Raw genomic sequence first — 22863 nt, 5'->3', positions numbered from 1 at the left:
TGTATAAAAAAATAGCCTCAAAGTTTTGAAAAGATAAATCTTTTTGTTTTTATTTTAAATAAAGTTAACAAATTATTTTTTTTATGTTTTAAAATTGCAACCCCTCTTAATATTAATAAAGTAAAACAACAGATAAATATAAAAAGTATAGAAAAATGGAATAAAAGAATTACCAAGAACACACACAATATCAAACAAGACAAATCATCTGTAATGTTGCCGATTTTCTCTCGCGCGGATTAGCTCGCTGGAGCGGTGCGATAGAAAAGGCTCGAACGGGAAGCGAGGAAAGAGTCGTGTTTTATAAATGACGAGTCGGCGGTGTGTGTGATATAACCGATGTGTGTTTATTAATTACGCTCTTACGGAACCGAAAGAATACAATGGTTCGGTGCGCGCGGACGGACAAGATACATGAAAGTAGAACGGCGTGTGGACGGACGGGTCTTTTGAAAACGCGGCTATTTACATGTCGATATGTACATACGGTTCGCGAGGTGTCGCCAGCTGATGGACCGCGAGTGAGTTTAGATGCGGGCGCGTCTTTCCCGTGTATAGCGGTACGTGAGGGGCGGAACTCCGTGACGCGACATGGCGAGGTGCGAATCGGCAGGGCGACCGCGGCCGTGTGCGTGCCGATGATGATGGCGGCTGGGATGCCGCGAAACGCGCCGAGTACCTCGGCCGAAACCCCGTATCGGCGATTCCGGTTGCTTGCGTTTCGTGGAGGAGCGGAGGTATCCGCAGTCCGAGAGCTGTTCAGGAATCCTTCCCTCGCCAAGTACCTTGACGAGAGTTGGACGCTCGAGCTCGCGAGGATGCGGAGGATGAGGAGCGGTGCGGAAATTTGCGGAGTACCTCCGCCGTGGCCAAGCAATCTTCGACCACTTTTATTTCCAGCAGTGTCAGACGCAGCGGATCAACGAGTGATGCTGGCTGACGGGAAACAGGTGCATCTTTCGGAGCGCGTGGCCCTATATACGAGGTGTGATCAAAAAATAAGGTGACTTTTCATTTTTATAAAAAAATATTCATTTATTCATCCAAAATTATGTTATCCCCTTCAAAATAATCCCCCTCTGATACAATGCATTTGTGTCAGCGCTTTTTCCTGTCGTCAAAACATTTTTGAAATGCACTTTTGGGTATTGCCTTGAGCTCCTTCAGCGATGCAGCCTTAATCTCCTCAATCGTCGCAAATCTTCGTCCTTTCATAGGCCTTTTCAATTTTGGGAAGAGAAAAAAGTCGCAGGGAGCCAAGTCTGATGAATACGGTGGCTGAGGCATGATGATAGTCTTGTTTTTGGCCAAAAAAGTACTCACTAGTAACGACGTGTGCGCAGGTGCATTTTCATGGTGCAGAATCCATGAATTTTCTTTCCACACTTCCGGACGTTTTTTTCTTATTGATTCACGCAAACGCCGCATAACCTCAAGGTAATACTCCTTATTTACCGTACGACCTTGTGGTAGGAATTCTTGATGCACAACGCCATGGTAATCAAACTGTGAGCAAAACCCTTACGAAAAAAAACCCTCAAGTTTGAGTGTTAAACACTCACAAAGAACACTGAAATTTGGGTGTTAAACTCTCAAAAGAACGCCCAAATTTGGGTGTGATTTCGGACCGTCAATTGAAGGTTACACTCAATTGAGGGTTAACACCCAAAGAAAACCCTCATGAAAAAACACCCAAAGAAAACCCTCATAAAAAAACACCCAACTAGTTATTAACGGTCCAAAATGACAAATTGAGTGTTACCCTCAAGTGGATGAGAGTTAACACTCAATTTGTCATTTCGGACCGTTAATGCCTAGTTCCATTCTGAAAAATTGCGAATGAAAGATTAATTATTTGAAATAGTTTTATTCAAAATAATAAAATGTATCTTTATATCACATTTTTATACATATATCACATTCTTATATCTTATATATCTTATATATATCTTATGTATTTTTAACTAGTAGGTTACACCAATTGCACATTTCAGAATATTTTTATTAGATATTAGATTTTATAGATTACTCTGTTTTTTTCTTCAAATTTCGTGCAACATTTTTGCACTTGTTGGACACCGCTGTTTTAAACAATTCCTCAGCATTCTTTACCGTCTTAAATTGACATAATACGTGATCTGTAAACATAAATATAACATTTTTTTTAAATACAATTGAAAAGCGATACATATATGTTATGATCTTAAGAAAGTATATTAAAAATCAAAAAGTTTAAATTTCCATATAAAGAATTATTGCTTCATAATTTTTGTTTTTATTAAGTAATTTTTATAATTTAGTTGACTAATTTATAATTTTTAAAAACTTTTTTAAAGTAGATTACCTTTCATTGCAAGAAATTTATCGCTGGTGGATAATGATTTCTTCTGAAGAGAACCTTCTGTTACAACTTTATTGCCTTTTTTGCCAGTTCTCGATGAACAATCTCTTGAGTTGTAAATAAATGACTCATCAGGTCGCAAGTCATTTTTCCGACGTCTGAGGTACGGATTTTTTTCATTACTGAGTCTGGAATTGAAATTCCTCTGCCTATGGGTACTGCATTCTATGTAAAAGATAACCATAAAATATAATACATGAAACATGAACATATACAAGATTTGTATTGATTTTAACGACAAATAAATAATTATTTGTATAATAAAAACGTATTTGTAGAAAATGAAATAATGTCTATGCTAACATAAAAATTTGGAGTAAAAGTTTATTTTAATACAAAAGAATATATAGGACAAGAGTTGTATAATTAATAAAAAAGAATATACAATACGTACATTACAATTATTTATATGTATATTATTGTAATGTATATAAGTCATTCATATTATTATTTAATGTTTAACCCTTTCATTGACACATTTGATGTATAGTATGTATATATGTATTTAAAAAATAAAAATTTGATTTATTTTGTTTGCTGATAACAAATCTAAGTATGAAACATTTCTAATCATTAAACTCAAATACATTCTAAATATTTATCAAAATATAAATAAAAAATGTTTTTATTTAAAAACATTAAAGCACATTAAACACATACAAAATTCTTAGCATAATAAATTACCAGTGAAGGGCAAATATTGAATAACATAATTTATTAAAAGTAAATTAATTTTGTTAATTTAATTATGAATTGAATTACCTGTTACATTTTAAATTAAATTTTTATTTTTTTTTTAGAGGTCGATAAAGTGGAAACGGTGACAGACTGAATTTTGACAAAACTTAACATATACCCATGGCCAATATTATATATATATTTTTATTTCTTTTAGAGGTCAATGTATATATATATATATATAGACAAATTTTCATATACTGTCAGCAGTTTCTTCAAAATTTGGTCTGTCTGTTTCCACTTCATTGATCTCTAAAAGAAATAAATATTTGATTTAAATAAGTATGCGTACCTCATCTGTATTCTCAGTCTGTTCGACTTTAATTGTGTCCGCCATCTCAATGTTATTTTTAGATTCTTCCATTTAGTTAAAATAATTTTTCCGGCATTATTTCAATATTGGTAATAGTTTGCGTCAAATCTTGATTTATATTCTCCTCGTTTTGCATTGATTTATCCATATCATTAATAGCAATCACTTTTAAAATTTTAATAGTTTCCACATTGTTTTCTTTTGATGTCTCTGTCTGTAAAACATATTACATATTTGATAATTGAATAAATAAAATTTTTTAATACATACAATGATTATATATATAATAAATATAGCATCCATACCAACTCTTCCATGGAGATACTTTGCGCCTTTGGAGACAAATTTTTATCTATTACTTGCAGTTTCTTCAAAATTCGGTCTGTGATCGTTTCTACTTCATTGACTTCTAAAAAAATAAAAATTTAATTTAAAATATGGTAATAGATAATTCAATTCATAATTAAATTAATAATATTAATTTAATTTAATAAATTATATTATTCAATATTTGCCCTTTCACTGGTAATTTATTATGCTAATATTTTATATGTGTTTAATGTGTTTTAATGTTTTTAAATGAAAACATTTTTTATTTATATTTTGATAAATATTTAGAATGTTTTTGGATTTGATAATTACAAATGTTTTATATTTAGATTTGTTATCAGCAAACATAAATCCAATTTTTTATCTTTTAAATACATCAAATGTGCCAATGAAAGGATTAAACATTAAATAATAATGTGAATGACTTATATGTATACATACTTTGTGATAATGACTGAAGTTTCATATCAATCTCGACATTTTTAACTGGTTCTTCTTTTTTCTTTTTAGTCAACAATGATTTGTAGTTGTCATCACTGGATGAAACTGTTTCGTCTTCAGATGATGTAAACGATAACTGAAATCCAAAAATATTAGATATTAATTAAAAAATCGAATACACATAAAAAAAATTTATAATATAAATTATAAATAGTACTTATAAAAGGACTTATATGCACCGAATGTACATATTAAACTTGTTTTGATATGCATATTCGGTGATTATACTCCAAGCGTCTCAAGACTTAGTCTTTCTCTTTCTATTTTACTGATAAGACACTTGGAATATCTCAGAGAGTGTATCAATGACAAGCATATATACTTACAGTGTATGACGAATGCTTCTGATCTTTAATTTGTTTGGCAATTTTTTCTTGCGACGCCACTTTCAATTTTTTATGGAACTGTAAAGTATATAAAGAATATTTTTTTTACATTTTCTTATTCACATTTATTACATTTTCTCCAAGCTTCTAGATTTTCTCTTCCTTTGCTTTATCAATCAATAAAATAATAATTTAAATTAATAGTATAATATTAAAAAATTAGGTAATAAGCTCCCAAGATTCCAAATCGAATTAGTAATAATAAAGGGCTTTTCGGAGCAAAGCTGGATCGTGGTGCTAATATAAATAAATTTCTCAAACGACCGTTTCTTTAATTCTTATGAACAATAGACGTTTCATAAATGATGAATTAATGTTTATTAGGCTTACCGATGCGTTTATGGAAATATTATACTGAGGATGACCGCATTTACGGTCGAAACGTCTATTGTTCATAAGAATTAAAGAAACGGTCGTTTGAGAAATTTATTTATATTAGCACCACGATCCAGCTTTGCTCCGAAAAGCCCTTTATTATTACTAATTCGATTTTAAATTAATAGAAGAGAAAACTTAGGAGTATGTTAAATTATATGTAAAGCTGTTGAGAAATGGTTTATAAGATTTTCCAGTATTTGTGGAAAATCAAATAATTATAAAACATTACAAGTAATAACGTTGTCAATTACATTAATCATCACTTACTTTGGAATCATGTTTAGGTTTCTTTACAGATGTGTAATTATCTTCATTGTCAGAGAAAGATTTTTTCATTAGCCTCTTTCTTTTCTTCTTGCTTGGATTATTGATATCAAATTTCTCAATTTCTACTAGTTGTCGGTGCATATCTGTCCATTCTAAAAAATAAAAATAGTTAACTCGTACATATTTTAATATAAAATTTTATGTATAACATCAATTTGAAAATGATGTCGGACTACGTTAACAACTTGCTCAAGAAGGTAACACAATAGTATTTTAACCCGAAAAACAATGACATGCATAATGAATAATAAATTTCAATATTGCATATTATTGAATATTTTATACTGTATTCTACAATATAATTTAAATTTAGATTTAAAATGTTTAATTTTATAAGACAATTCTTAATTGCACATTTTTTTCAGGGGACATTCCTAAGTCGTACGGATGTCCTTTGGATGTCCATACGTCCTAAGAATGTTCCCTAGATAAAGTATGCTATTAGGGAACATACCTCCATATGCTAGAATTCTGACTGCCGATGTTATCCAGTCTTTTTTGGTCAGTGATTTCACAATCTTTTTCATTTGTTGAGCACTTTTAATCTCACATGACGGCCACAAAATTTCTACTAGCGTTTTGTTCTTCACAATAGTTTTTAGATCCTCGCTATCTTTATCTTTTACTAACCAATCTTGAAATCCGACGGCAATACTATTATCCTCATTTGCGAATTCAACGAGTATACATTTATCGTTATTCATTGTGATGGTAATTATCAAACCTCCAATTTCGATAAAGTTCCCTAAAACAGCACATGATATCGAACAAATATTGAGATGTTATAAATATACGCACAATATCAATATTGTACGGATGTTCATATATGATATCTAAAATATTATCGAATATTTATACGATATCTTGTGCTGTAAGGATTAGGCACGTGTCTTACGAAATGAAAGAACAAAGTGTCGCTCTACCCCGTACACCGTTAAAGTCAGCGATTATAGGTTAGATAATCGACAAAATGCAGCGACATGAGTACACCGTTATGCGCATGTTCTGTGATTCACCTTTAACTACATTACTGAAACGATGAATCAACGATCACTTGGATACAGGCAGTACTTGAAAAATTCAAGATTAAACATTCCACAAACAACAATAAATTCTCGAAGAAAAAAGAAAATGGAAATAGAAGAATTTATGCAACTTAATCAGGTATACATTTATATGCATAAATAACATATGTACACACAACGCACACAAACGCGCGTGCGTTTTTCCGTTTAACAAATAATCAATAATATATTAATAAAATTGTATATTACTGTTTTTATATTATAGGAAATAAATGATGCAACAATCAATATGAATATTGATCAGGAAAGTGGTAATGAAAATGATGCAAATAATGCTTACGAACAAGGCAACGAGGATGGCAACAACGAAAATGCTTATTATGATCAACAAGATGATGAGAATGACAATGACGAAAATGTTTATTACGACCAACAAGATGACGAGAATGGTATTGATGAAAATGCTTATGACGAACGATACGATGATGACAATGAAGAAAACGATGAACAACAAAATGATATTAATGATGAAATTATTTTTGAGGATAAACCCATGATTGACACAGCTGACGAACAAGTAAGGCTGCTATAAATCTAATTACATTTATATGTAAAAATAAGATTTTTTAAAATTTTGAAAACTAGAATAAGGATAACTATTTTATAATATTATTTTACTTTAATTTCTTATAGATGAGACAACCGATTTATAATGGCTGTCAATTAACTCAAGAAGAGAGTGACACCCTTATCATGAGTTTTGTCATTCGTCATGGTCTAACAGATGCTGCGTTAGATGACTTATTGAAATTAATTAATTGCCATCTTCCGATTACATTAAATTCATCAAAATATTGTTTTTTAAAAAAAATGAATTCCGTTATAAACGTGAAAACATTTTATTACTGCCCTGAATGTTATATATTGATAGATTTTGAACAGAGGGCTTATAATAATTGTACATCTTGCTATGTACGATATGCAAAAATCAATTTAAAACGTAATGGACATTATTTCGTTCACATGCCATTGAAAGATCAATTACGAGATTTATTATCAAGTCCACTTTTCCATAAATTACGAAGGGGTTGCGCTGAACCTGATGTTCTTTCAGATGTAAATAGCGGACAAGCTTATCGAAAGCTGTATGGTAATGTTATTAATAATTATGATATAACTCTTCAATGGAACGCTGACGGAGTTAATATTTTTCAGTCGTCAAAAATATCGATGTGTCCTATTCAAGTGGCAATCAATGAATTACCATATCGATTACGTAAAGAGAATATCTTGCTTGCAAGTTTATGGTGTTCGTCTAAAAGACCTGTAATGGATTTATATTTGAAACCATTTGTAGATGATTTGAAAGATTTACATGAAAATGGTTTCGATTGTTTGCCACCTGATTTTGATGCACCTATAACTGTGAGAGTACACACCTTCCTTGCATCCGTAGATTCTGTAGAACGGTGTGCATTACAAAATATACATCAATATAACGGTGAATATGGATGTTCATATTGTTTATGCCCAGGGGAAACAGTAAACGTAGGTAATGGTAACGCCCGTATATATGTTGAAGAAGGCCGTAAAAGATCTAAGAATCAACATGAACGAGATGCTATAAAAGCAGTTACAGAGCATACGATTGTTCGGGGCGTTAAAGGTGTATCATTATTAATGCTTTTACCAATTTTCAATATTATTAAATCTTTTCCTCCAGAGTACATGCACTCAGTGCTACTTGGAGTTGCAAAATTTTTTTTAAACGCTTGGTTTTATAATCCTGCTGGTCCTTGGTATATTGGTACAAAGAGAGATGTTTTTAATTCTAAATTAACATCAATTCAGCCACCACGCGAAGTAACACGAACACCAAGATCGATCAATGATTTAAAATTTTGGAAGGCATCCGAGTTCAAAAATTTTCTCCTTTATTATTCCATGCCGTGTTTGAAGGCTTTGCTTCCAACTAGATTTTATAATCATTGGTCTCTGTTGGTTTTTGCAATGCATATCTTTCTACGAGATAGAATAACTGATGCAGATTATATTCAAGCCGAAAAAGCCATTAGACAATTTGTCGAACAAATTCCTGATTTGTATGGTTTAGAATTTATGAGATATAATGTGCACTTGCTACTTCATATACCAAAATCAGTTACATACTTCGGTGCGGTATGGGCTTGGACAGCGTTCCCATTCGAGGGTTATAACTATGTATTGAGAAAGATGCTTTTCAGCTCCCAATTTGTATTACAACAAATTTGTAAAACATATTGCAGATTGCAAAAATTAAAATTTAACGATACCTTTAATACAAGGAATTGTAATCAGAAAGGAAAAAAGTTGTATTATGATATGTTAGGTAATAAATGTAAATACATGCAAACTTATTGTTTTCGTAATGATATTCGTTTACGAATTTTTGGTGCTGGCAGTAATATTCTGTTAAACCTTACAGAAAAATTGTCGATACAAGCACTCATCAATACTAATATTGAAACTAATGCTAAATCGTATTCGAGATTTATGTATAATGGAGTCTTCTATCACAGTAATTCTTATGACAAAATGTATAAACGAAATAATAGTGTTATACGTACGTATTTAGGAGAATTTATGACAATTACAAGAATTATTTTAGTTTTTTCAGAGACCGGTAATAATTCGTTCGTAATTGTTGGTACATCTTTTCAAATATTACCAGATAAAGTACTGTGTTCGCATTCTAATTTTTCATCGGCCAGTTATTCTTACGCTGTAAGACAAACAAATAACATTGTAACATTACTTCCCGAACAGATTACTAACAAATGTATTCTTTTACCAGGTGATGATGACGAAAGAAAATATATTATTTTATTGGTTAATAATGTAGAAACGGATTAAAATTAAAATGATTAATAATATAAAAATATTTTAACAAATTTGTAAACTTAGTGTAAAACTAAAAATGTACAATAAATTATTAACGATATATATTACATATAATTTATATATGCGTATATCATTATTGAATCGAAAATTATTAATCACAAAATAGGCTTAATTATATATAGCTGATATAAATCGATCGGAGCAATAATTGAATATATATTCGATCAGTAAGAAATCACAGCATCGAATACTAACACTTACCAATATTTACATTTAAATAATAAATCACTAAAACACTAAAATCGCATACTCTTAATCAGTGTTTCCATGTCTACACCAAATTAACATGGCTGCGTTCAGCAGAAAAAGCAGCTTTGCAACTGTTGTAAAATTCTTTGATATGATTGGTTCTTGCCCTTAGTTCCTGCTGGATCTAAGTGCACAAACCAATCAGATTAAAGAATTTTACAACAGTTGCAAAGCAGCTTTTTTTGCTGAACGCAGCCAATAAATATTGATACATACTGACTGATACACTTAACATTGACGCTCAAATGCTTAAAATCGACACTCACACTATTGGGTGTTTGCACCAATCCAACACCGAATATTGATGGTCACACCCAACCGACACCCAACATTGATGCTCAATGCATAACCCCGACACTCACTATTGGGTGTTTGCACCAAACCAACACCGAATATTGATGGTCACACCCAACCGACACCCAACATTGATGCTCAACGCTTAACCGACACTCACTATTGGGTGTTTGCAAAAAACCAACACCGAATATTGATGGTCACACCCAACCGACACCCAACATTGATGCTCAACGCTTAACCGACACTCAATATTGAGGGTTAACACTTAACTTTGATGGTAAACACCCAAATTTGAGTGTTAACACCTAAAATTCAGTGTTTTTTTTCGTAAGGGAACCTTCACATTCGAACGAACTTGGCGTGCCTTTTTCGGTCTTGGCTCTCCTGGGCTCTTCCACTGGGATGATTGGGCTTTGGTTTCGACGTCATAACCATATACCCATGTTTCGTCACCAGTTATAACCCTTTTGAGCAGATCAGGATCATCATTGACGTCGTTCAACATGTCTTGGGCGATGTTCATGCGACGCTGCTTCTGATCAAAATTAAGCAGTTTTGGAACGACTTTCGCTGACACACGTGTCACACCCAAAACATCCGTTAAAATTGATTAGCATGAGCCAAACGATATGTTAAGATCATTAGCTATTTCTCTAATCGTGATTCGATGATTTTTCAACACAATTTCTTTCACTTCCTGAACATTTTCGTCGGTTTTTAACGTGCTGGGGCGTCCAGTGCGAGGTTCATCGTTAACATTTTCTCGGCCCTCTTGGAATAACTTATACCATTTATAAACATTTTTTTTGCTCAAAGTTGACTTACCGTACGCCACTGTCAACATTTCAAGAGTTTTTGAACACTTAATACCATTTTTTACACAAAAATTTATACAAACTCTCTGCTCTATTATTTTCAACAGCAAAAAATCGCCAAGCACGCAAACACGAGTCTAACCTTTATGCCTCTCACATAAAAACAACACATGCTATATAGTCAAAACTGTGAACATATGATCGTGACGAGTGTACCAACACAAAAAAAAAATTTTGAAATTAGAGTGTACAGAGCGCGCGAAATTCAAAAAGTCACCTTACTTTTTGATCACACGTCGTAATTGGAAATTCATATAGTATTTTGTTAATTTATTAATTTTATATAATATATGAGAGGGTCTTGTTTGATCACGTTGTGATTGACCACAGCGTGCTCCCATCACATTGTGAGGGCAGCGTGATACGTTCTTGTGCGCACGGCGAGATTATCACGTTACTCTCACGCCATGAAATGTTTCCATCACGCGTGATTGCACCATGCGACCTTTTACGCGTACACTCCGCGCTGACGCTTGACTGCCGCACACGCAAAGCCGCGCACGCAAAGCCGCGCACGTACGTGTTTCTTGGCAGCATGGCGGAGGTTGGGGTGCGGGCGGACAGTAGTGGGGAGCGTTTCAATAGCGCATCTTCCTCGCTCGACGCTGGGTCGAGAGAGAAGACACGAATCGACATGCTACCATGGAAAAACTCAAATTGGAGAAATTTAATAACTATAATGTCTCTATCATACTTTAATTAAACTCATGATATGACCAATGTAATGATTTATTTTGCAGTTTACAACTTTATAGTTGCAACTTTTTTTTTTTTTTAATTTTACTATTGCTAATAAATATATTGTATTAGAGGTCGTTCATATTGAATATTAGTTCGTTTATGTCTGTCACATGCATGACGAGCTGTCACATGCATGATGTAAAAAACAAGGTGAAACAACGCATCGTCGGCGGCTCGATGCGCGGTAAGAGGCGTGACTCGATGTGATGAGCCAATGAAATTTGGGTCCAAATATATCCGCACAATTTAAATATGGAACAATTATATATAGTCACACGAACTTAAAATGTAGATGTTGTTAAAAAAAATAAATATAAAAATGTAAAAATACTTGAAATTTATTATCTTTAACACAAATCACTGTTGCAATAAACACTGTTGTTATAAACATGAAATACAACAATTTAGCCATACACATAAGCTCATTCTTATAACTTTCCAAATTTCTTCTAATCCAAGTTTACAAAATTTGAAATAACAATTATCACAATTTTCATTAATGTATAAAGTCTTAACCTTATCTTCACGTTCTTCTTTTTTTAAGTAGCTTTGAATTTCTTCGATTCACCGATTATCTCCGATTCATGTATAAATACAAGTATAAATACGTCCCAGTACCGGAGCCATAGCCATATTGAATCTCAAAATTTGAACCCAGTTCTGATTGATCTAGAGTATGGTCTACTGCGCATTTGGTTACTTGTTTCACTTTTCTTCTTACATCATAGTCACATGATGAAAATATTTGCTTAGTGTGCAAAATCTATGATATATATACACAAAATGAAACCTTATTCCCCTAGGGATAACATATGCGAATAATATCGTGCAATTCAAAGTAAGATTGAAAGTCTAGAAAAAAGGATTAGCTCAAATAAAATATTTGTAATTGCAAATCCAGATACAGGACAATGAAAAGAGGAGTCTCGTTGCACGCACGCTTGCACGCACGCATTTTGTAGAAATGTACTTGCGATTTTATTATATGCATTATATTGCATTACAATATTCAAAAATGTATGTAATGAGATACATTTGGGAGAGAAAAAGCGAAAACTCCTAATTGTAAAAAGTGTATACACAAACAGACTTAGATGTCTAGCCAGTCTGGCGATACAGGAACAGTCTTACATGACGATGGCGGCACCATCTATTGCGAGAGTCAGCAACTATTTTTATAGAGAGACTCCTCTTTCATTGTCCTGAATCTGGATTTGCAATTATACAAATTTTGTTTGAGCTAATCTTTTTTTCTAGGCTTTCAATCTTATGTGTAGCGCGTGACATCCAGGATATAATTCACTTTAACTTGGACCTTTGTCGGTAATATCAATACCAAATTTTGCGACATAAAATTTTATTAATTCAATAAGGAAATAACATTGTATACATCATATAAAACGCTCAAAACGTTTTTCTAAAATAACAAAGTATATGTAAAAAATATGGGATCTGACAAAATGACATTTCAAATGTTAATTTGATAAAATAATTGATAAATCAAGATTTTTTGCAAAAAGATTTAATATTCATATTTCATTTTTAATACAATTTGTTCTATATGTACACTACCGTATTTTTAAAAATTCTATGTACTATGCATTTCAAAAGTTCCATTATTCAATGTTTTCACTAACAATTTTACTTTTTGTATTGTTTACATAACTTGTTTACATAAAATATGATGAATACCTATATTTTCGTAAATACCCAGTCAGCAAAGCGTCAGAAATTTGCCTGTAAATTGCTAGCAAATTTAATTAAAAATATTCAGCAACTTGAAGTCAACTAGGTCCGCATTAAGATTATGTTTTGGCGACAAAACTTGTTGACATAATTCAACGACAAATTGCCATCAAAAACCGAGCACAGCTTATAAATATAACATGGCAACAAATTGTCGGCAAAAAGCGAGCAAAGCTTGCAGACATATTTTTACAGCAAATTGCTGATAATATCATGTAGGTTACTGTCAATAAAAGAACGATATGTAAGCAATATTTTCATAAAAATCAAGCTTCTAATTAAACACATTTGATCCTTTCCCATTAAAGATCGTGAATGTGGAATATGCAAACTGTAGTTATAAACTAATAAAAATGATATCAATTTTTTTCGCCTAATAGGACACGTTCGAGTGTCCTAGCGCGAGTGAAGTGTGTGCCCGTATCGTCGAGTACAACAATATGATGTTTTTTTTATTTGAGAAATTTACTTACAATTTCCGTTTATAATTTTTTTTTTTTTTGTATAATTTGCGACTATGTTAAATAGTTTCGTGACAGAAAATAAGAAAATATAGTATAAAGGGGGAGGAGGGAGTTGTAAAATACTTTGTTTCTTGATGGTTCAGAAAACATTAACGGGATACAATTCTAACTAACGCCAGTTTATTAGTCATAGAGTTCTATCAATCACCTTATAGGTGGAAATTCATTAGGTATATAAAAAGAACGTATTTACAATTTACTGAAGAGAGGAAAAAAGGATGCGTTTGTGGAATAGCAAGGGAATTGTGGAATACTAACAACTTATGTGACGAAAGGCACTTTTATTTGAAAAAAAATTAATGATGTTTTGTAGATTTTACACACAAATAAGTGCCACAAGGTTTTGCACACATTTCGTAAAATACGTTTTATTAAAAAAAAAAAGTTCTTTTTTAATAACATTTTATCTTAAAATATTTTTTTAAATAAAACTTTAAAATAATTTCTCCGCTTCTAGTACTTATAATAAACGTCATACAAGGTTCACAAAAATAAGTGTAAAGTCGCAAAAGGGATCCACGCGGCGGACGACCGATTCTACAATAACACATAACACGATTTTATTTGACGAATTCATACGCACATAATAATACACATTAAATTCAATAATATTATTTGCATAAGTTTGCATTCAAGGTCTTTAAACTAACGTTAAAAATTAACATGTAGTGTACTTCTCAGAGAGTATACACCTGTATAAATTTCTGTTATCTTCAAAATTTTAATTCGACTTATAAAAACACAACGGACACTTATATTGACCAGTAACGTCCTACAATGTCTAGATTGTAATGAAGTAACTTTAACGGCTGTTCTTAGAATTCAATGCAAACTGTATACAAGATATATACAAGATATGACGATATTTCGTTACTCTAGATATATTCCACGACCGCCATCTTTCTTCTATCATAACTACACATATTGTGTACGAAAAAAGTTGAGATTGTCTCAGCAAAAACTGAACTTGCGTGCTACACTTTCAAGCAATAGTGTATGCGAAATTGTTGAGCAGGTTACATATAGTAGCTATTTACACATTTAAAGATTCAATACAATCGTACAATGATTGCGTGTAGAAAAGACAAGGAGCTCTATAAACCAGGTTAACGTTCGATAAATAAGTAATCATGTAAAAAGAATATATAAAACATTTCTCTCTCTCTCTCTCTCTCTCTCTCTTTCTCTCTCTTGCTCTTTCTTTATCTCTCCCTCATCAGCCAGCCACTTTAGCGTTTCGACCTCCGTCGATCATTCCTTGATCTCGGCGTTGCAACAATGCGACAAGGTGAACGCAGAATGCGTCGGTATTTTCAGATCGGTTCGACCTGATACTCCGTTTTCGACTTTTGCTTTCGTTTAAGCTTGCTTTGTATTTCCTGTAACGTCTTGCCCTTCGTTTCCGGTACTACGAAGTACGCGAAGACTGCGGAAGCGGCGGTGAAGCATGAGAACGTCCAGAAGGTCGCGGCCTGGCCCATCCTGTCCTCCATAGTTGGAAACAGCTTGGTGACGGCAAACACCAGACTCCAGTGCACCACAATAGACATACTGCTGGCAACACCCTTAGTTTCCGGCGGAAATATCTCGCTTATTACCGTGAACGGCACGGACCCGTAACCGATCGAGAAGACAATGTTGAAGAGAGCGAGGCTAGTCAGTGGGAGCCAGCCGAAGGTGCTCACGTCACTTCCTCCATCCTTGAGCTTGAAGTAGTAACCCAGGACGCTCAGACAAATGGTCATCAATGTGCCGGATATTATCAGGAGCGGCTTTCTGCCGAATCTAAAAAGAGAAAAGACGATTCATAACTGTTAAATGGCTAATACATTAATTCCAAGATTAATTAATTATTTGAAAAAGTTTGAAAATTAATTACTTTTGTTCGTTAAAAATGAAAGTTTATAGGATTATATTTGTACAGAATGAACTTGGTATTTCACGTTATATAAGAAGAACCTATCGAAAGACTACTTTTTATTTTCAACGCTTACTAACCAACGTAATTTTTTTGTTCCTTACTAGTCAACGTGGGATTATACAATTGTGTAAATATATTGATAAAATAAAATGTTATAAAAAAATAAAAAATTATTTACTTCCAATTTTAGCACCTTCACCAGTCAAGCTGGGATCAGCCATGCACTGTGAATTTCTCACACCGACATAACTATTAAAATAACAGTTAAAAAGCGTTATTGCGACGCCATATTCTTCTATCAATAAAGTTTTCTTTTTTAGGCGGGGTATAGGTGCGTGTAGCACGTACTGTACCGGCGTACGCAATGCGAGAAATTTTGCTCGAACGCAAGTGACCCCACGTTGGCTAGTAAGGGTTAACGTTAATTTCAAGAAATTCAAGAAAGTTATTAAAATTTCTAACCGATTTGTGAGAAATATGTCATATTGAAGTAGACTCTAACCTGTCGATTACGGTAGCGACGAATATTGTCATTACTACTTCGGTAAGTCCAATAACGATGGTCGCCAAGAAAGGATCGATCGTGCTGTTTGCCGCCTGGAAGATGTTGACCGTGTAAAATAGAACCGCGTCTACGCCACATAGTTGCTGAAAGAACATGAGTCCTATGCAGCCTTACGCCCAGCCTTGGTCCCAACGAGATCTTTGAAACCACCCGACGCGTTCGTCATCCTGTCAACGTCGTTCTGGATAACGGTTATTTCCCCCGTAATGTCATAATGCGATCCACGCAAGATCGTCAGCACTTTCGTGGCCTAGACCTTACGGTCTTTCTGCAACAGCCACATTGGTGATTCCGGCATGAACGGCACACCCAGGACGAAAGGCACCAAAATAGCGCAGCAGGCGATGTTGAAGACTACGTAGGAACAGTACGCGCCCGCCACGTTCGAGAACATAATTCCCGAAGAGAAGAGCAGAGGAAAGAAGGCGCCCAGAGCACCGCGGATCGACGCCTGGGCGATTTCACCAGCGTAAACTGGCACGAGGACGCAGGCCGCCCCGGCGCCGATGCCACCGATGAATCGAGCGACGTATATACTGATGATGTTCCCAGTCGTGAGCAAGGTGATCCAGCATGTGGCGAATGGCACAGCCGTCAGAAAGATGGTCCATTTCCGACCGATTTGATCGGCGATCTTGCCGGCCGGTATGGCGCCCATGATGGCGCCCAACGCCAGCAGGGACGTTATCCACGAGATCTGATTCTCGGACAATTTCTCCGGGAGAAAGGATTCCGCCAATGTGAGGTATGGCAGAATCGGCGACGTCCAACCGAGCGTTATACCGGCCTGCATACCACCCAGCGCAGCTGTAAACAAACGGCACATTTTCATCAACGCGCGGGAAAGAAATATTTTATTAATTCAAAAAAAGGTTCTACGTTGCTCAAAACGTAAAATTTTGTCACCTTAAAAGAGAGATAATGTCGAAAATGTTTAAAAATTACTTAAGATCCAAATAGAGGAAATAATAGCGGAAAGTCATAAATACTGGCATGCCACTTTTCAGATAATAAACAAAAGCTAAAAATAAAACTTTAAAACCGCGTGAATACAAAGTAGCAAGTATCTTCTATCAGATGGTATAGCAGTTTTTATATTATTATTTTTATATTTTGCATTAATTAACATTTTTTCACAACATATGTAGCTTAAAAAGAGTGTCTGGGAAATTGTATTCCAAAATTGGTACAGTAGGCAGTAATAATAAAATTTAGACAGGGTCCCACAAGAAAGGAATTAACTATTAAATTAATTGATAAACTATATCAGTAACACAATATATTTTTATGCATTTTTATTAAATAACAAAGTTTATAAGATTAAAAGGTTAAAAGTGCACATTTTTAAGCACATTTCCATTTTAAATGTGTTTTTGGTACCTTATTAATATACAGGGTGATTATTAATGAATGTTCCTACTTTTTACCATTGGAGTACGCATTTGTAATTTCTAATATAATAATACGTTAGAAATACGTATCCGTCGGTAAATCATGCTCCGATGGTAAAAAGTGGGAACATTCATTATGTATACATAGTTTTGTTGCGTCCAACGCTACTTTTTTTATCTTACGATATTTAAAACAATGTAAAAAAGATCATGAATCATCTCTGTTAATATTTTAGATAAAGATTTCATAGTAATTGTTAATTCTCACGGATAGATGTATCGGTTTTTTGTTGCACAGTGATTTTATTTTCCAAATCGCACTACCAGAAAAATATGAAAGGGGAAAATGTAAACAAAACAATTTTAGAAAGCTACAAACGTGTAAAATGATCTAATATTATCAATAATATATTTGTTATTTTTTAAACTGTGCAATTTGTTAAAGAAAGTTATGCAAATTTTATTCTTGTTTTTCAACAATTTTAGACAATTTTATATTTAAAAAAAAGTAATTCATACATGTATGAATGGATTTTTATTTGTTTATTTATTTAATAAGGAAGTAGTACGAAGTTGACACACGGAAATCGTACAAAATTGACATAAGAATTTTATGAAAAAGAATATTCGCGTCTACACTTATAAAAGTAGATGTTTAATTTTAAGATACTAAAATGTTTTTTTGTCTCCGTTTTTTAAATACTTAATCATGTTTTAGTTTTAATTGTGCGTGTTAAACGCTAAAAAGTGTTTAGTGCGTCTTTTTACAAAATAATTCGATATAGGTATGTAGCGTTGTTTAATTAGGTGAAAACAGAAATTATGGGTTAAATAATAAGTTTATATCAGCAACACTTTTTACCACAAAATCTTTTTCAATGAAATACTTTAATATATGATACTTTAAAAAAATCATGGCGCTATACATAATGTATATATAAATTATTAAATATAATGTACATTATTTTGATTGCATAAGTATAACAAATTTTTTAATTTTATGCATCTTGTATATATTACATGTTTTTTATATTCTAAATAATATATATTATGTCTTGAATTGAAAACACGTAGGTTAAACATTTTTTAACGTTACAAGTATTAAAACACTTTTAATAAACAGAATGTTTTAAAAACGTTTCACTTTCTTGAATGTTCAATATCAATAAGATGTTTTATTTTTTAACGCGTAAGGAAACTATATGTTTAACTGAAACAATAATACATTTCCTTTTTGTTTAAGAAGAAAGAGTAAAATACTTGTAAACGTTTTCAATAGTTAAAACATCATGGTGTTTAAATTTTCAACAATAAAATAATAAAACGTTTAAAGCTGAAACATCTTTCTTCGCTAAACATTTGTTTTGAAAAATATGTTTTACATATAAGCATTTTTGACACTCCGCTGTTTACAGTGTAAATCTGCTTAAATTCAAACTCATTTGACAGGTCAAATTTTTCGCTAGCCCATTTGAAAGCAAACTCAGAGGGTTGAAAATTAGCATGCGCGTAGTAGATCCACTGTATTGTTAATCTTTTTTATTTTTTATTTTTTTTGTTGGTTGAACAGAATAGATTGTAATGTATGTAAAATACAAACTATATAAATTATTGTTATACATAATGTTTTACCTTTTATACTCGTACAATATATGGACCTACTATGCGTGCGTTAAATTTCAACCCTCTAAGTTTGCCATCATATAGTCTAGCGAAAAATTAGAGCTGTCACATGTGTTTCAGTTTAAGCAAACCTAGACGCGGTTGTTGTTGTTTTTTTTTCCACAAAATTCATGTGTCAATTGTGTGCCAAAAGTTGTTTAATCTTTGTAGATGAAAAACTTAAACTCTCTTGCCGTTATGTTAGTACAACATAAGTTCATCATATGTATTATGGGCTTGATAAAGTTAAAAATTGCTATATTTTAAGAAAATGAAAGAATCGCTAAAATTAGTTAAATTAATTTTACTGACTGAAAAAATTGAAATCTCATAGTTTAAATTACACGAACTTTATAATATTACAGTTTTATACTACTGTTTGCAGATGTGTAATCGGAGGTAATTATATTTAAAAACAACTTAATATATGTCAACCAGAATGCACTTAAGACCGAAAAATAATTTATAACATCGGTTTTTTTTTTCCGACATGTTCCACCAAATTGAAACACCGCGACATGATTAATCTCCTTTAATAAAACTCTAATTTGACGGCTGAAAATGAACTTAATCGCGAATATAACGGAGCGCAATCCATATTACTTATAAAAAGGCGGAATTATCTTTACGGACGGCTTTATCATCGTTATTACTCGCAATAGAAGCTCGTGTCCATAATTTAAACTACTTAACCTCTAAGTTTCAGTCGCAGTTCATCTCCCGTAGAACAGAGAAAACAAGGAGGAGAGCGATCAGTTATTCTAGAATATTTTGTCAACGTGATCTTGAGCTTAAGTGCCAAGAACCGAAGTATAATTGCCAAGAATTTGGAAGTGCCAAGAATACATTGTGTTAACGGAATATATGTTCGCGTACCCCGCGAACGATAGTGTGAAGTTTATGGTCGTTTTATGTAGATTTCGTTGGAAAAGCGACGCTCGCCATCTCTTACTCACCGCACAGAGTGACTAGAAACTGAAAGCGCTTCCTTCCTTTGTCGGAAGCCACGGAATTATTCGATTCGACTTGTGACACGTGATGCTGCTTTTCCTTATCCGGCAGGGTAACCAGAAAGGGCTTCGACGTCGCGTCGCTGACGCGCGCCGCCGCCGTCACGGTGGTGCCCATCGTCATCGAGGAACGGAACTGATTCACGAGAGAAACGAAAGGGAGGAGAGATCCTCGGCCGCGGGAGAATCAGTAGTCGCTCGTGTTTATCGCGAACGTGCTGGTAAACTGTCGCGAGGTAAACTACAGGCAAAAAGTCGCGCTCCGTACCGCACCGCACCGCGCCGCACGTTCTTTGGCCCGCTCGTTATATCGATGTGCGTGTTATATATCGTGTCGATTTATATCACGAGTGAACGCTTATCGCTGCATCGTCCCCAGAAAAGTGCGCGGTACCGCTCGCGCTTTCGTTGTTGGGGAATGACGCGGAGGCCGCTTTATCTGCCACGCCAGAGCTGCTGGTACTATGACTTAAAACCGCGAGGGATTAGGGATGAGAGGCTGTTAAATAAATCGCGGGGGACCACGTTACTAATTATGTCTGTAATGTCGAATTTTGCTTCTCTCCACGCCGTCTTCGTGTATACGGCACTTAATCGTATTTATCCTAGCAAACATATTTATCTTAAGTAGCAGTTATCTTCTGTATGTATTTTATGGCTCCGTTTTGTTGAGCTTAACTCGGAGTAATAATGAAAAAAAAAAAAAGAAGACAAAGATTTTATTTTATATTTCAAGATTATGTACATTCTTATATTTATCGCGTTATTATTTTTGCACGATTATTAAGAAAATGGTCACCTTTTGGCTTGTCTGTACGGATTGTCTTCAAGTTGGGGATATAATCGACAGGAGAGCGATTCTCAATAAAAGAATTAATCGAACCCTAACAGCTCAAGATATCTTATGCATCAAAATTTTATTTATTATACTTCCCTAACAGCACATGATATTTAATGAATATTGTGATATCGTATAAATATATGTACGATATTATGATATTATAGGAATATTCGTACAATATCTAGAATATTCTAGATATTGTACGAATATTCCTATAACATCATAATATCGTATTATCGAATATTCTACAATATTTTACGATATATATCGTATGAATATTCTAGAATATTCTAGATATCGTACGAATATTCCTATATCATAATATCGTACGTATATTTATACGATATCGCAATATTCATTAAATATCATGTGCTGTTAGGGAAGTATGATAAATAAAATTTTGATGCGTAAGATTTTGTTTTTTTTTTTTTGAAAAATAATAAAATATGATAAAGTGGATAACTTTGTAACATTTTATTGTGTTTGTAAACTTGAACGATTTTCAATACTGCACGCCAATACGATAGTATTGTTTGCATTTTCTTCGAAGCAAGTTATACGTTTGTTCGCACAAAATCGCGTTCGTTGGATTTAATTTTATATGTTGGATTTATCTCGGCAGCAGCTATCCCAAAATAATACATAAAAATACAAAGTTTTATTGAAAAAAATAAATACAACTTTAATAGATAACTGTTTTAGTTACTTAAATTATTTTTAGTTGCGTTAGAATGTTAAATGGAATGTTACATCTTTTAATGTATTGATGATAACTGTTATCATAAAATGAGGTCATTGACTTTAGAACACGTGTAAGGTTATTGCGATCACTACAAAAAAAAACGTAAAGCTAACAATTTTTTTCAATATAAAAATCGAGACTCGTGAAAATGTATAACGGAAAGTAATGCGGCAAATCAAAATTTTTTTTTAAATTCTTTTTTTTTATAGCAGATTCTCATATAAGAAATTTACTTTGTACTTTTTATTCCATTCATTCATAAAAAATTGTTTTCTTTTCAGTTATATTAGCATTTTTTGGAATTCTTTGTTAGCAAAAAGTTTTATGTTAATCGGAAATATTTAAAGTTGTAAATACATCTCCGTCTAACCTGTTTTGAGAGTCTTGAGAAAATGTTTGTGAATAGAAGTGAAATTAGTAACATTCCTTACGCACGACGAGAGGTCAAAAGAGAAACATGCGAGTGAAGAACAAATCTTACTTGTGTCTAGAAAGTCACCGTTTAAGAGTTTAAAGAACTCCTTTATTTGTTTCGAGCTGTTCGGTTATTCATAGAGTTTAGAGTTTACGAGAAGGAATATTTATGCACTTTTTGAATTATATTAAACTTTTGTTTGCTGCTATATTGCGATAATTTAATATAATTTTTATTGAAGTGCACAGCTCGAGGCAATAACTATTATCAATTCGAATATTCTTCAAACCGTGAGAATAATGTTCAACACTAAAATAGATTAACTTCTCAATTCGAATTCTTTAAATTTTTATTTTATTTCATGGACCGCATTGTATTATTGTTTTATTTGTTAGTAATTTATTTTTCACCATTTTATTATTTATTATGTATTTATTTACTCATTTATTGGTTTGTTCATCTCGAAAATTTACATTGAAGGCTCAAAATGGGATTTTGTGATTTGCAATGATTAACCAGGTTACCATGAATAACATACTCGTATT

General features: G+C 33.1%; 3 protein-coding genes and 1 pseudogene across 4 annotated transcripts; 2 read left to right on the top strand and 2 right to left on the bottom strand.

The window, feature by feature from the left end:
* Positions 1-125: 125 nt before the first annotated feature.
* LOC113004847 lies at positions 126-15270 on the top strand. Of its 2 annotated transcripts, none has more exons than XM_039446963.1 (2): positions 126-1003; positions 15188-15270. In XM_039446963.1, exons 1-2 carry the CDS (start codon positions 384-386, stop codon positions 15213-15215), a joined length of 648 nt encoding a protein of 215 aa, XP_039302897.1. In that variant the 5' UTR covers positions 126-383; the 3' UTR covers positions 15216-15270. The 2 variants fall into 2 exon arrangements, with proteins under 2 accessions (XP_039302897.1, XP_025995152.2); XM_026139367.2 differs by lacking the exon at positions 15188-15270 and adding an exon at positions 1218-1682 and having other exon boundaries at positions 131-1003.
* Positions 2048-6112, bottom strand: LOC120357143. The gene is made up of 8 exons (XM_039446951.1): positions 5829-6112; positions 5315-5466; positions 4610-4687; positions 4224-4359; positions 3758-3861; positions 3432-3666; positions 2345-2566; positions 2048-2138 (listed from the first exon to the last, which is right to left on the bottom strand). Exons 1-6 carry the CDS (start codon positions 6076-6078, stop codon positions 3508-3510), a joined length of 879 nt encoding a protein of 292 aa, XP_039302885.1. The 5' UTR covers positions 6079-6112; the 3' UTR covers positions 2048-2138; positions 2345-2566; positions 3432-3507.
* LOC113003241 lies at positions 6306-9306 on the top strand. Its single transcript, XM_039446901.1, has 3 exons — positions 6306-6538; positions 6665-6976; positions 7093-9306. Exons 1-3 carry the CDS (start codon positions 6413-6415, stop codon positions 9289-9291), a joined length of 2637 nt encoding a protein of 878 aa, XP_039302835.1. The 5' UTR covers positions 6306-6412; the 3' UTR covers positions 9292-9306.
* Positions 13717-21255, bottom strand: LOC113003828 (annotated as a pseudogene).
* Positions 21256-22863: the final 1608 nt, after the last annotated feature.

This window comes from Solenopsis invicta, chromosome 3, assembly GCF_016802725.1.
Source record: "Solenopsis invicta isolate M01_SB chromosome 3, UNIL_Sinv_3.0, whole genome shotgun sequence".
Lineage (NCBI taxonomy): Eukaryota > Metazoa > Arthropoda > Insecta > Hymenoptera > Formicidae > Solenopsis > Solenopsis invicta.
The sequence above is the reverse complement of the archived record's forward strand: the minus strand, read 5'-3'. Positions and strand labels throughout refer to the sequence as shown.

Excerpts from the sequence above, each read along its gene's own strand:
- LOC120357143 (XM_039446951.1), bottom strand. The coding sequence starts at position 6,078 with ATGAATAACGATAAATGTATACTCGTTGAATTCGCAAATGAGGATAAT. Across the intron at positions 3,862-4,223 it reads ACTTCAGTCATTATCACAAA|AAGTCAATGAAGTAGAAACG; the intron begins GTATGTATACAT and ends TTATTTTTTTAG. Across the intron at positions 3,667-3,757 it reads GTATCTCCATGGAAGAGTTG|ACAGAGACATCAAAAGAAAA; the intron begins GTATGGATGCTA and ends TATGTTTTACAG.
- LOC113004847 (XM_026139367.2), top strand. The coding sequence starts at position 384 with ATGGTTCGGTGCGCGCGGACGGACAAGATACATGAAAGTAGAACGGCG. Across the intron at positions 1,004-1,217 it reads AGGTGTGATCAAAAAATAAG|GCCTTTTCAATTTTGGGAAG; the intron begins GTGACTTTTCAT and ends GTCCTTTCATAG.
- LOC113003241 (XM_039446901.1), top strand. The coding sequence starts at position 6,413 with ATGAATCAACGATCACTTGGATACAGGCAGTACTTGAAAAATTCAAGA. Across the intron at positions 6,539-6,664 it reads AATTTATGCAACTTAATCAG|GAAATAAATGATGCAACAAT; the intron begins GTATACATTTAT and ends TTTATATTATAG. Across the intron at positions 6,977-7,092 it reads TTGACACAGCTGACGAACAA|ATGAGACAACCGATTTATAA; the intron begins GTAAGGCTGCTA and ends AATTTCTTATAG.